Source organism: Lichenostomus cassidix, unplaced genomic scaffold (genome assembly GCF_008360975.1).
Source record: "Lichenostomus cassidix isolate B80296 unplaced genomic scaffold, HeHo_3.0 HiC_scaffold_33, whole genome shotgun sequence".
NCBI lineage: Eukaryota > Metazoa > Chordata > Aves > Passeriformes > Meliphagidae > Lichenostomus > Lichenostomus cassidix.
Window position 1 is genome coordinate 2,461,358 of NW_028147632.1, and position 14,565 is coordinate 2,475,922.

Here is a 14,565-nt window from a genome sequence, read left to right on the forward strand (position 1 = left end):
CCAAAATTGCCCCCAGCCCCAAAATTTACCCTGGCCCTAAAATCCGACCCCAAAATCACCCCCAGCCCCGAACCTAACCCCAAAAACTGACCCCAGCCCCAAAATCTGATCCTAAAAATACATCAAAAACCCCAAATCTGTCCCAAAATCACCCCCCGCCCCAAAAGTCACCCCAAAACCTGACCCCAGCCTCAAAATCGCCCCCAGCCCCAAAATCCGACCCCAAAATCGCCCCTAGCCCCAAAATTCACCCTGGCTCTAAAAACACCCTGTAACGCTCAGCCCCGAAAAAACCTGACCCCCACCACCCTCCCACCTCAAAAGTGCCTTACTGGGAATACTGGGAACACTGGGACCCAAAAGCAAAATCCCATGTTTTCCAACCGCCCTCCCCACAATTCACCCTATACTTTCCCCATCCCTCGCCCCCTCCCCAAATTACCCCACCACCCCATAACTCCCTTACGAACACTGGGACCCATTTTCCCCATAATTCCCCCCCAACCTCGCCCTCCCCACACCTCTATACCTCTCCCACTCCGCCCCCTCCCCAAATTCACTGATACCACTTTACAACACCCTCACTGACACTGGGACCCCTTTTCCCCCAGAAATCCCCCCAAACCTCGCCCCCTCCCACAATTCCCATAATTCTCTCCCTCAGTTCGGCCCTCCCAAATTCACCCCAAATACACCCCCCAAAGTGCCTTACTGGGAGCACTGGGACCAAACCCCAAAATTTCCATAAATCCCCAAACCGCCCCCTCCCCACAATTCTCCCCTATAATTCTCTCCCTGTGGCCTCGCCCTCCCCAAATTCACCGCAAACCCCCATAAGCACTCCCAAAGCGCCTTACTGGGATCACTGGGAGCACTGGGATTACTGGGATTACTGGGAATACTGGGAATACTGGGAATACTGGGAATACTGGGATCCAGAGCCCCCCGAACTCCCCCAAACCTCCCCCCTCGCCCCCTCCCCAAATTCCCCCCATAGTTCTCTCCCCCATAACTCCCCCCGAACAGCGCCTTACTGGGAGCACTGGGAGGAGCACTGGGAGGAGCACTGGGAGGAGCACTGGGAGGAGCACTGGGAGGAGCACTGGGATTACTGGGATTACTGGGATCCAGACCCCCCGGAACTCCCCCAGCCCCTCCCCCCTCGCCCCCTCCCCAAATTCCCCCCATAGTTCTCTCTCCCATAATTCCCCCAAGCAACGCCTTACTGGGAGCACTGGGAGCACTGGGCTTACTGGGATTACTGGGAATACTGGGATTACTGGGAATACTGGGATTACTGGGATCCAGACGCCCGGAACTCCCCCAACCCCCCCACCGCTCGCCCCCTCCCCAAATTCACCCCAAATTTCATAGTTCTCCCCCATAATCCCCGAACAGCGCCTTACTGGAGCACTGTGGAGGAGCACTGGGATTGGAACATTGGATCTCTGGGATCCAGACCCCAGACTCCCCAGCCCCCCCCCCGCCCCCTCCCCAAATTCCCTCTCGCCCCCCGGAAGTTCCCCGCTCCGCCCCTCCCCCCTCACCTCTCCCGCGCCGCTCGCGCCGCCGCCGCCCCACGTGACCCGCGCCGCCCCGCCCCCCGCCCGTGACGTCACCGGCGCGGCCGGAAGCGGCCGGGGGTGGAGGAGGGGGGGGAGGGGGAGTCCTCAGCCTCCCGTTTCCCCTCCCCCCCCCTCTCCTTGCCCTCCCCCTCCCCCCCCCTCCGGCTGGCCCCTCCCCCCAGCGCGGGGCTCCCGAGCCTCGCCCCTCCCCCACATTGACCCTCCCCAGCCCGGCCCTCCCCTCCGGTCTGGCTCCCTCCCCCAACCCCTCCCCCTTTTCCCGCCCTCCTCCTCCCTCCCTCCATTCTCGCCCTGCCTGCGCCCCCACCCCCAGCGCCTCCTCCTCACTCCCCAGCCCCTCCCTCCCCGGGCCTCTCCCGCGTCTCTCCCGCTCTTTCCCTCGCCCTCCTCCAGGGCCTCCGCTCCTCCTCCTCCTGCCTCTTCCCTCCCCCTCCCCCTCCGGGTCTCCCCTCTCTCGCCCCTCCCCCCGCCCCTCCCCCCGCCGGGGGTGTCGCGCGCCGGTGGCACCATGTCCTATGTCCCCTTCCGAGGTACGGGGGGGGCACTGGGAGCACTGGGAGCGCGCGGGGGCGGCACTGGGAGCACTGGGAGCGCTGCTGGCCCGGGGGAGGCTTTACTGGGAGCACTGGGACTGCCACTGGGAGCGGGGGAGGCTTTACTGGGAGCACTGGGAGCGGGGGAGGCTTTACTGGGAGCACTGGGAGCGGGGGAGGCTCGGACTGGGAGCACTGGGAGCGCTGCCGGGGCCGGGGGAGGCTTTACTGGGAATACTGGGAGCGGGGGATGCTGTGACTGGGAGCACTGGGAGCGGGGGAGGCTCGGACTGGGAGCACTGGGAGCGGGGGATGCTGTGACTGGGAGCACTGGGAGCGGGGGAGGCTCGGACTGGGAGCACTGGGAGCGCTGCCGGGGCCGGGGGAGGCTTTACTGGGAATACTGGGAGCGGGGGATGCTGTGACTGGGGATACTGGGAGCGGGGAAGACCGGAACTGGTCGGACTGGGAGCGGAGGAGGCTTTACTGGGCAGACTGGGAGCGGTGCTGGGAGCGGGGGAGGCTCGGACTGGGCAGACTGGGAGCGGAGGAGGCTTTACTGGGCAGACTGGGAGCGGGGGAGGCCGATACTGACCGTACTGGGAGCGGGGGATGCCGGTACTGGGCATACTGGGAGCGGAGGTGGCTGGGACTGGGCATACTGGGAGCGGAGGTGGCTGTGACTGGGGATACTGGGAGCGGGGGATGCCGATACTGGCCGTACTGGGAGCGGGGGAGGCCGATACTGGGCAGACTGGGAGCGGAGGATGCCGATACTGGGCAGACTGGGAGCGGAGGATGATATCAAGCGGGAGGCCAGGACTGGCCGTACTGGGGATGGAGGAGGCCGGAACTGGGCAGACTGGGAGCGGGGGAGGCCAGAACTGGGCAGACTGGGAGCGGGGGAGGCTGTCGGTGAGGATACTGGTGCGGGGGAGGCCGGACTGGGCAGACTGGGAGCGGCACTGGGGCCGGGGGTGGCTCTTACTGGGGATACTGGGAGTGGAGGTGGCTGTTACTGGTGATACTGGGAGTGGGGGTGGCTCTTACTGGGCATACTGGGATTGGGGGTGGCTGTTACTGGGCATACTGGGGCCGGGGGTGGCTGTTACTGGGCATACTGGGGCCGGGGGTGGCTGTTACTGGGCATACTAGCCAGTGCTGGGGGTTACTGCATAGTCAGTCAGGGTGGTTGGGTTACAAGGATACTGGGTCTGAAGGATGGGTACTGGGCATACTGGGTCTGAAGGATGCCGGTACTGGGCATACTGGGAGTGGAGGTGGCTGTTACTGGGCATACTGGGATTGGGGGTGGCTGTTACTGGTGATACTGGGATTGGGGGTGGCTGTTACTAGATACTAAATGGGGTGGCTGTTACTGGCATACTGGGAGGGGGTTTCTTACGGGGATACTGGGGCCTGGGTGGCGGCTGTTACTGGCATACTAAATGGGGTGGCTCTTACTGGGCATATCAAAATGGGGTGGCTCTTACTGGGGATACTGGGGCTCGGGGTGGCTGTTACTGGGTATACTGGGGCCGGGGGTGGCTCTTACTGGGTATACTGGGGCCGGGGGTGGCTGTTACTGGGCATACTGGGAATGGGGGTGGCTGTTACTGGGCATACTGGGAATGGGGGTGGCTGTTACTGGGCATACTGGGAATGGGGGTGGCTGTTACTGGGCATACTGGGAGTGGGAGGGCTCATACTGGGAGCAGGGGCCCTGTACTGGGAATACTGGGATGGGCACTGGAGCATACTGGGGCGGGGGGAGTCTGTTACTGGGGGCTACTGGTATTTGGTGACGCTGTTACTGGGGGTTACTGGGACCAGTGCGTGCTGGTACTGGGGATACTGGTGCCCAGTGGGGAACTGTGGGAGCATACTGGGGATACTGGGAGTGGGGGTGGTGTTACTGGGGATACTGGGATTGGGGGTGGCTGTTACTGGGGATACTGGGATTGCAGGATGCTGTTACTGGGGATACTGGGAGTGGGGGAGGTGTTACTGGGGATACTGGGATTGCAGGAGGCTGTTACTGGGGACACTGGGATTGCAGGATGTTGTTACTGGGGATACTGGGATTGGGGGTGGCTGTTACTGGGGACACTGGGATTGCAGGAGGCTGTTACTGGGGATACTGGGATTACTGGGAGGATGCATTTACTGGAGCTGTTGTTACTGGGTTTACTGGGATTGCAGGATGCTCTTACTGGGGTTACTGGGATCGGGGGATGCTCTCACTGGGGTTACTGGTACACGGTGATGCTGGTACTGGGGATACTGGTGTGAGAGGATGCTGTTACTGGGGTTACTGGGATTGCAGGATGCTGTTACTGGGGATACTGGGATTGCAGGATGCTGTTACTGGGGTTACTGGGATCGGGGGATGCTCTTACTGGGGTTACTGGTACACGGTGATGCTGGTACTGGGGATACTGGTGTGAGAGGATGCTGTTACTGGAGTTACTGGTGTCAGAGGATGCTGTTACTGGGGATACTGGTGTCAGAGGATGCTGTTACTGGGAGCTACTGGTGCCCAGTGAGGCCGGAACTGTGGGAGGATGCTGTTACTGGGGATACTGGGACTGGGGGTGGCTTTACTGGGGATACTGGAGGATGTTGTTACTGGGGATACTGGGACTGTAGGATGCTGTTACTGGGGATACTGGGATTGTAGGATGCTGTTACTGGGGATACTGGGACTGTAGGATGCTGTTACTGGTGATACTGGAACTGTGGGTGGCTGTTACTGGTGATACTGGTGCCCAGTGAGGCCAGTACTGGGAGATACTGGAACTGTGGGTGGCTGCTACTGGTGATACTGGGACCCAGTGACAGCAGTACTGGGGGATACTGGGAGCAAGGGGTGCTGTTACTGGTGATACTGGTGCTCGGTGATGCTGTTACTGGGGATACTGGTGCTCGGTGAGGCTGTTACTGGGGATACTGGTGCTCAGTGAGGCTGTTACTGGTGATACTGGTGCTCAGTGAGGCTGTTACTGGGGATACTGGTGCTCGGTGAGGCTGTTACTGGTGATACTGGTGCATGCTGAGGCTGTTACTGGGGATACTGGTGCTCGGTGAGGCTGTTACTGGGGATACTGGTGCTCGGTGAGGCTGTTACTGGGGATACTGGAGCTCGGTGAGGCTGTTACTGGTGATACTGGTGCATGCTGAGGCTGTTACTGGGGATACTGGTGCTCGGTGAGGCTGTTACTGGGGATACTGGTGCATGCTGAGGCTGTTACTGGGGATACTGGTGCTCGGTGAGGCTGTTACTGGGGATACTGGTGCATGCTGAGGCTGTTACTGGGGATACTGGTGCTCGCTGAGGCTGTTACTGGGGATACTGGTGCTCGGTGAGGCTGTTACTGGGGATACTGGTGCATCCTGAGGCTGTTACTGGGGATACTGGTGCTCGGTGAGGCTGTTACTGGGGATACTGGTGCTCGGTGAGGCTGTTACTGGGGATACTGGTGCATGCTGAGGCTGTTACTGGGGATACTGGTGCTCGGTGAGGCTGTTACTGGGGATACTGGTGCTCGGTGAGGCTGTTACTGGGGATACTGGTATGTGCTGATGCTCTAGCTGGGAGTGACTGGTACCAGTGGATGCTGTTACTGGGGTTACTGGTATTCAGTGGCGCTGTTACTGGTGGTTACTGGTACCAGTGATGCTGTTACTGGGAGTTACTGGTATTGAAGGATGCTGTTACTGGCATTACTGGTACCAGTGGATGCTGTTACTGGGGTTACTGGTATTGAAGGATGCTGTTACTGGGGTTACTGGTACCAGTGGGTGCAATTACTGGGGTTACTGGTCCCAGTGGATGCTGTAACTGGTGGATACTGGTATTGAAGGATGCTGTTACTGGGGGATGCTGTTGCTGGGGATACTGGGATTCAGTGATGCTGGTACTGGGCGTTACTGGTATTCAGTGATTCTGGTACTGGGCGTTACTGGGATTCAGTGATGCTGTTGCTGGTGGTTACTGGTGATACTGGTATTCAGTGATTCTGGTACTGGGCGTTACTGGTATCCAGTGATGGTGTCGCTGGTGGATACTGGTGTGTGGTGATGCTGTTACTGGAGTTACTGGTACCAGTGGAGGCTGTTACTGGGGTTACTGGTACCAGTGGAGGCTGTTACTGGGGATACTGGTATTCAGTGATTCGGCTACTGGGAGTTACTGGTCCATGGTGATGCTGTTGCTGGGAGATACTGGTGTGTGGTGATGCTGTTACTGGGGTTACTGGTGTTCAGTGATGGTGTTACTGGGAGGTACTGGTGCATGCTGATGCTGTTACTGGGGTTACTGGTACCAGTGCACACCATTACTGGGGGATACTGGTATTGAAGGATGGTGTTACTGGGGGTTACTGGTCCATGGTGACGCTGTAACTGGGGTTACTGGTGTGGGGGATGCTGTAACTGGGAATACTGGTCCATGGTGACGCTGTAACTGGGGATACTGGTGTGGGGGATGCTGTAACTGGGGGATACTGGTCCATGATGACATTCTAACTGGGAGTTACTGGTGTGAGGGGTGGTCTAACTGGTAGTTACTGGTTTTGGAGATGCTCTAACTGGGGTTACTGGTATGGGAGATGCTCTAACTGGGGTTACTGGTATGGGAGATGCTCTAACTGGGGTTACTGGTGTGGGGGATGCTCTAACTGGGAGTTACTGGTATGAAAAACTCTCTAACTGGGGTTACTGGTATGAAAGATGCCCTAACTGGTCCATACTGGTCCATGCTGGTTCCAGGCCACCAGGTCACCCCATCCCAAGGCTGCTGGGGGGAGTTTGGGGTCCCTGGGGGGTTTTGGGGTCCTGCAGGTGCCCTGGGGGGTCCTGAGGATCCTCCGGAATTCCCGGTGGGAATTTCGGGACCCTCGGGAATTCGGGGAGCCTCGGGAATTTGGGGACCCTCGGGAATTTGGGGATCCCCTAAACCTCCGGGAATTTGGGACTGAATGGGACCGGTTGGGGACTGCCTGGGGATCCCCACCCCAGGAATCTGGGCACCCCCAAATCCCAGGAATTTGGGACACCAGGTCAACCCAGCTTGGGGCACCCAGGGGGTTTTTTGGGGTCACCCGGCGGGTTTTGGGGTCACCCAGGGGGTTTTTTGGGGTCACCCGGGGGGTTTTGGGGTCACCCCGGGGGGTCTCAGAGGTGCTGAGGGTCCCCCGGAATTCCCAGCGGGAATTCTGTGGGTTTTGGGGATCCTCAGGAATTTCGGGATCCCCCAAACCCCCCAGGAATTTGGGACACCAGGTCAACCCAGCGGCGGTGTTTTGGGGTCACTCGGGGGGGTTTGGGGTCACCCGGGGGGTTTTGGGGTCACCCGGGGGGTTTTGGGGTCACCCAGGGGGTCCAGGGGTGCCCAAGGCCTTGCCCATCCCCCCCCACACCCACTCACCCCTCCCCCACCCCCTTTTGGGGGGTTCCGGGGGGATTTTGGGCTCCCAGGAGGATTTTTGGGGTGTCCTGGACATCAGCTCAACCCCCTCAGTGGCTGCCGGGGGGCTTTGGGGGTCACGCGGGGCTCTGGGGGGTCACCTGGAGGTTTGGGGGTCACCTAGTGGTCCCGGGGAGCCCCGCGGGTCCTGCAGGACCTCCCCCCAAAATTCGGGGTCCCTCGGGCCACCAGGTCTACCCCATCCCCGCCCCGCCGCTCCGGGGTCACTCGGCGGTCCCCAAATTCCGGGCTGGGGGGTCTCGGGGGGTGCCTGGCGACCCCCTAAAGCCCCCCGTTGGGTCGGGGGACCCCCGCGATTTTGGGGGCGCCCCCACCCCCCCCGAGCTCGGCCGTGGGCTGCGGTTGCCGGAGCAACGGGCGGCATGCGGGAGGATGCTGCGGGTGGGCAGCACCCATGGGTGGGCTTCGGGGGGCGCGCCGGGGGGGGCCGCGCGGGGGCGGGGGCGGCCAGCCGTGACCCCCGCCCTCCCCCAGATGTGCGTGGAGCCCCCCTGGCCCGCGGGCCCTACGCCCCCTCCCCCTACGAGCGCCCACCCTGGAACCCCCGGTTCTGCATCATCTCCGGCAACCAGCTGCTGATGCTCGATGAGGAGGAGGTGAGCGCCGGGCCGGGCCGGGCTGGGGGGCGCCGGGCGGGTCTGGGGGGATCCCCGGCAGGGCTGAGCGCCCCCCGGGGGACCCCCGCAGATCCACCCGCTGCTCATCCGGGACCGGCGGAGCGAGCCGTGCCGGAGCAAGCTGCTGCGGAGGACGGTCAGCGTGCCGGTGGAGGGGCGGCCGCACCCCGAGCACGGTGAGCGGGGCCCGAGGGGGCGCGGGGGTCCCGAGCCCCCCGGCAGGGTGGGGAGGGTGGGGAGGGGGCGGCGGGAGGAGGGGAAGGGTGCCCTCCTCCCCCTCCCCTCCTCCTCCCCTCCTCCCCTGCCTCTGCGCGCGGAGCCATGGTGACATCCCATGGGCCGCCGCAGAGGCGCTGCGCTGCCTGGCGACCGTTGCCATGGCGACGGGGATTGCCTGCTCTGGCTGCGCACTCCCAAAATCCTGCCGCCTCTCCTCCAGGAGGCTCCCGGCGGTTCCCCACGATCCCGGGCGGGGTTGGGGACAGCAGGGGACACGGGGGGTGGCAGGGGACACGGGGGGACACGGGGGGACACGGGGGGGTGGCAGCGCCCCTCCCCCCGCGGGGTTTTGGGGGGAAAAAGGGAATTTTGGGGCTTCCGGAAGGGCGGCGGGGGGAGGGGAGGGGGACAGGGGTAGGGACAGGGGACTGGGATAGGGACAGGGGACAGGGATAGGGACAGGGGACAGGGACAGCAGTGCCACCCTCGCCATTGGGGACAGGGACAGGGGACAGGGACAGGGACAGCAGTGCCACCCTCGCCATTGGGGAGAGGGCCAGGGCCACCCCCGGGACCAGCAGGGACAAGGGACACCGGTGGCATCAGTGCCACCCCCGGGAATGGGGACAGCGACAGGGGACAGGGACAGCATTGCCACCCCCGTGATTGGGGACAGGGATGGGGGACACCAGTGCCACCCGTTATTGGGGACAGGGGACAGCGGTGGCATCAGTGCCACCCCGGGAATGGGGACAGTGACAGGGGACAGGGACAGCAGTGCCACCCCCATGATTGGGGACAGGGATGGGGGACAGCAGTGCCACCTGTTATTGGGGACAGGGGACAGCGGTGGCATCAGTGCCACCCTGGGAATGGGGACAGGGGACACTGGTGGCACCCTCTGCACTGGGGACAGGGACAGCAGGGCCACCTCCGTTAATGGGGACAGGGACAGCAGTGTCCCTGGGAAAGGGACAGTGCCACCAGTGTCACCAGCAGTGCCACCAGCAGTGCTACTGGGGACAGGTGACACCACTGCCACCAATGCCACCCCCACAATGGGGACAGGGGACACCAGTGCCACCCTGTCCCTGCCACCGCTGTCCCCCCGTGCCATCCCCGCTGTCCCCGTCCTGCTGCCACCCCGCAGTGCCACCAGTGCCACCCCCACAATGGGGACAGGGGACACCGGGGACACCAGTGCCACTGTCACCAGTGTCACCAGCCAGTGTCACCAGCCAGTGTCACCAGCCAGTGCCGCCATCCTCTGCTGCTGTCACCGCTGCCACCACCGCTGTCACCATGCAGTGCCACCAGTGCCATCGCCATCGCTGTCACCATCCAGTGCCATAAGCGTCACCAGTGCCACCAGTGCCATTGTCACCGCTGTCACCATGAATGCTGCCAGTGCCATTGTCACCATAAATGTCACCATAAACGCCACCAGTGCCACCAGGTGTCATTTCTGTCACCATGCGCTGTCCCCAGTGCCACCAGTGCCACCTCGTCCAGTGTCCCCAGTGTCCCCAGTGTCCCCAGTGCCACCTCGTCCAGTGTCCCCAGTGCCACCAGTGCCACCTCGTCCAGTGTCCCCAGTGTCCCCAGTGCCACCAGTGCCACCTCGTCCAGTGTCCCCAGTGTCCCCAGTGCCACCTTGTTCAGTGTCCCCAGTGTCCCCAGTGCCACCAGCAGTGCCACCACCCCCTGCCCCCAGTGATGCTGTCACCACCAGTGTCACCATTGTCACTACCCCAGTGTCACCAGTGTCACCTGTGTGTCCCCACTGTCCCCAGTGCCACCATCCCCACTGTCCCCACTGTCCTCAGTGTCCCCAGTGTCACAAGTGCCATGGTCACTGCTGCCACCACCTGCTGTCCCCAGTGCCACCAGTGCCACCAGTTCCTCCCCAGTGTGTCCCAGTGCCACCGTCCCCGCTGTCCTGAATGCCACCAGTGTCACCACCCCAGTGCCACCGGTGTGTCCCAGTGCCACCATTCCCAGTGTGTCCCAGTGTCACCAGTGCCACCATTCCAGTGCCCCCAGTGCCACCATTCCAGTGCCCCCAGTGTCACCACTCCAGTGCCACCAGTGTGTCCCAGTGCCACCGTTCCCACTGTCCCCAGTGCCACCAGTGTGTCCCAGTGCCACCGTCCCCTGTGTCCCCAGTGCCACTGGTACCACCAGTGCCCCCAGTGCCACCATTCCTGTTCCACCAGTGCCACCACTGTGTCCCAGTGCCACCATCCCCAGTGTGTCCCAGTGTCACCAGTGCCACCAGTGCCACCGGTGTGTTCCAGTGCCACCATCCGCAGTGTGTCCCAGTGTCACTAGTGCCACCAGTGCCACCATTCCAGTGCCCCAGTGCATCCCAGTGTCACCATTCCAGTGCCACCGGTGCCACCAGCGTGTCCCAGTGCCACCATTCCAGTGCTACCAGTGTGTTCCAGTGCCACCATCCCCAGTGCCCCCAGTGTCACCAGCCTGTCCCAGTGCCACCATCCCCCCCATTCCCAGTGTCAGCCGTGTCAGCCGTGTCACCACCCCAGTGCCACCGGTGTGTTCCAGTGCCACCATTCCCACTGTGTCCCAGTGTCACCAGTGCCCCCATGCCAGTACCCCCAGTGTCTCCATTCCAGTGCCACCAGCGTGTCCCAGTGCCACCATCCCCCCCATTCCCAGTACCCCCAGTGTCACCATCCCAGTGCCACCAGCGTGTCCCAGTGCCACCAGTGCCCCCAGTGTGTCCCAGTGCCACCAGTGCCCTCAGTGTCACCATCCCAGTGCCACCGGTGTCACCCCAGTCCCCCCAGTCCCTCCCCTCCCCCATTTTCCCACGGCCCGCAGGCTCCGCCCCTTTTCCCACGCCCCCGCTCTGGGCGTGGCCTGACAGCTTAATGGGCGTGGCCTCCCTCCCCGTGGGCGTGGCTTCCTCTCCCCGAGGGCGTGGCCTCCCCTACGCGGGGCGTGGCCTCGGCACGCCGTGGGCGTGGTCAGAGCGCGGTGGGCGTGTCCCGAGCGCGGTGGGCGTGGCTAGAGCGCGGTGGGCGGGGCCTCCCGAGCGCGGGGCGGCGGCGGCGGCGGCGGGTGAGTGAAGGGGGGGCGAGTGTGCAAGAGGGGGGGGCGAGTGTGCAAGGGGGGAGGGGCGAGCGTGCGAGGGAGGGCGATGTGTCAGGCGTGGGGAGGGCGGACCCCCTCGGAGGGTGGGGAGGGAGCGGGCGGCGCGGAGCCGCGAGGGGAGGGAGGGAGGGAGTGAGTGTGCAAAACGGGGGAGAGTGCAAACGGGGTTTGGGGTGAGTGTGTAACGGGGGTTTGGGGTGAGTGTGTAACGGGGGTGAGTGTGCAAAGGGGGTGAGGTGAGTGTGCAAAACGGGGGTTTGGGGTGGAGTGCAAAACGGGGTTTGGGGTGAGTGTGCAACGGTGAGGCTGGGAGTGAGTGTGCACGGGGATTTGGGGTGAGGTGCAAAGGGGGGTTTGGGGTGAGTGTGCAACGGGGGTGAGGTGAGTGTGCAACGGGGGATTTGGGGTGAGTGTGAGAGGCAGGGGCTGGGTGAGTGTGTAACGGGGTGAGGTGAGTGTGTAAGGGGGATTTGGGGTGAGTGTGCAAGGGGAGGGGTGAGGTGAGTGTGAGAGGGCAGGGGGGTGAGGTGAGTGTGTAAAGCGAGGGTTTGGGGTGAGTGTGCAAGGCTGGGGGGCTTCGAGTGAGTGTGCAAGGCCGAGTGGAGGTGAGTGTGCAAGGGCCAGGGGGGTTAGTGTGCAAGGGGGTTCGAGGTGAGTGTGTAAAGGGGATTTGAGGTTAGTGAGTGTGCAAGGGCTGCAGGGCTCAGGTGAGTGTGAGGGAGCAGGTGAGTGTGCAAGGGGGGAGCTCAGGTGAGTGTGCAAGGAGGGAGCTCAGGTGAGTGTGCAAGGGCTGCAGGGCTCAGGTGAGTGTGCAAGGCCGGGGGTGTCAGGGGCACAGCAGGGCCGGGGGGCTCAGGTGAGTGTGCAAGGGGCAGGTGAGTGTGACCCCCCCAGGTGAGTGTGTCACCCCCAGGTGTGCCTGACCTCCCCAGGTGTGTGTAAAACCCCCAGGTGTGTCTGTGCCCCCCAGGTGTGTTGCCCCTCCCCCAGGTGAGTGTGATCCCCCCCAGGTGTGTCTGTCGCCCCCCCAGGTGAGTGTGTCACCCCCTAAGTGAGTATGTCACCCCCCAGGTGAGTGTGTCATCCCCAGGTGTGTCTGACCCCCCCAGGTGTGTTTGAACCCCCTCAGGTGCCCCCCCAGGTGTGTCTGCTGCCCCCCCAGGTGAGTGTGCCTCAGGTGAGTGTGTCCACCCTCAGGTGACTTCCAGGTGAGTGCCCTCAGGTGAGTGTGTCACCCCCCAGGTACGAGTGTGCTCCCCAGGTGAGTGTGATCCCCAGGTGAGTGTGTCACCCCCCTAGGTGTGTCTGTCGCCCCCCCAAGGTGTGTCACCCCCCAAGTGAGTATGTCACCCCCCAGGTGAGTGTGTCACCCCCAGGTGTGTCTGTGCCCCCCAGGTACGACTGTACCCCTCCTCAGGTGACCCTCCAGGTGTGTCTGACCCCCCCAGATCTGTCCCCCCAGGTGTGTCTGTCCCCCAGGTACGAGTGTGCCCCCCCCGCCGCCCCCCCCGGATGCCCTCGGGGGTCGCGCTGCCCCCCCCGCTCGGGGGGGGGCTCGGGGGGGCGGCGGGGCGCCTCTAGCAGCATGTGGGGCTCCCCCGCGCCCCCCCCCCAAATCCCGGGGTCCCCCTGGACCCTGCGGCCCCCCCCGGGCCCCCCCCGCCTCGGCCTGGAGGGCAGCAGGACTGTGGCCGGTAGGAATTTGGGGAGGGGGCGGCACGGGGGGGGCGGGGGGCTCGAAAATTGGGGGATTTGGGGCGATTTTAGGGGGATTTGGGGTGATTTTAGGGGATTTTGGGAAGATTTTAGGGGGATTTGGGAGCGATTACGGGGTCAGAATGAAGGGACCCCAAATTGGGAGAGAGCTCAGAATTTGGGAGGGGCCGGCATGGGGGGGGGGGCTCTAAAATTGGGGGTTTTGGGGAGATTTTAGGGGGATTTGGTCTGATTTTAGGGGTTTGGGGAGATTTTAGGGATTTTGGGCTGTGTTTGGGGAGATTTTGCTAAGGTGATTTAGGCGATTTAGGGTTTTGAGGTTTTCAAATTTGGGGCTGATTAGGTGGATAGGGTGATTTTAGGGGGATTTGGTTTGATTTTAGGGTTTAGGTGGTTTAGGGTCACACAAGGGACTCCAAAAATTTGAGAGAATTTCAGAATTTGGAGCATGGGGTTTGGGGCGATTTTAGGGCAGGGAATTGAAGGGACCCCAAAATTTGGGGCACAGGGGCTCGAAATTTGGGGAGTTCAGGGGGATTTGGGGTGATTTTAGGGGATTTTGGGGTGGTTTAGAGGGTCAGAATTGAAGGGACCCCAAAATTTGGAAGAGAAGCTCAGAATTTGGGGAGTTAAGGGGGATTTGGGGAGGTTTTTGGGGGGCAGAATTGAAGAGACCCCAAAATTTGGGAGAGAAGCTCAGAATTTGGGGAGTTAAGGGGATTTGGGGTGATTTTAGGGGGTTTTGGGGTGATTTTTGGGGTTTTGGGGTGGTTTAGAGGGTCAGAATCGAAGGGACCCCAAAATTTGGAGGAGAATTTCCCAATTCGCCTCAGAATTTGGGGAGGGGGCTCGGAATTTGGGGAGTTAAGGGGGATTTGGAGCGATTTTTGGGGGTTTTGGGGGTCAGAATTAAAGAGACCCCAAAATTTGGGAGAGAAGCTCAGAATTTGGGGAGTTAAGTGGGTTTGGGGCGATTTTAGGGGGCAGAATCGAAGGAACCCCAAAATTTGGCTCGAAATTTGGGAATTCAGGGGGGTTTTGGAGAGTTTTTTGGGGTTTTTTTGGGGGGTTTGGATGTGTTTGGGGTCACAGAATGGAAGTGACCCCAAAATTTGGGAGAGAAGCTCAGAATTTAGGGAGTTCAGGGGGATTTGGGGCGATTTTAGGGGGTTTTAGGGTGGTTTGGGGAGCAGAATTGAAAAGACCCCAAAATTTGGGGAGGGATTTAGGAATTTAGGGAATTTCGGAATTCCTAAATTTTCAGAATTTGGGGAGTTCAGGGGGATTTG

At 61.9% G+C, this 14,565-nt stretch overlaps 1 protein-coding gene and 1 long non-coding RNA gene across 5 annotated transcripts in view; both read left to right on the forward strand.

Moving 5' to 3' along the window:
* The first annotated feature begins 2,047 nt into the window (after positions 1–2,047).
* The window catches only part of LOC146421474 (ras/Rap GTPase-activating protein SynGAP-like), a 58,439-nt gene continuing 45,921 nt past the window's right edge, over positions 2,048–14,565 (forward strand). For 2 of the 4 annotated variants that reach the window (XR_014848668.1, XM_085047333.1), the window contains exons 1-3: positions 6,654–6,897; positions 8,082–8,203; positions 8,295–8,400. Coding sequence is in view for 3 of the 4 variants with exons in the window: in XM_085047333.1 (XP_084903459.1) it covers positions 6,723–6,897; positions 8,082–8,203; positions 8,295–8,400 (403 nt within the window). In the remaining variant the exon portion in view is untranslated. Of the gene's footprint in view, positions 2,117–6,652; positions 6,898–8,081; positions 8,204–8,294; positions 8,401–14,565 lie in introns of those variants that run through there. The other 2 variants (XM_085047334.1, XM_085047332.1) reach the window with 2 other exon arrangements.
* Positions 12,195–12,567, forward strand: LOC146421475 (uncharacterized). The gene is made up of 3 exons (XR_014848690.1): positions 12,195–12,310; positions 12,364–12,454; positions 12,512–12,567. It is a non-coding gene; the product is annotated as an uncharacterized LOC146421475 (long non-coding RNA).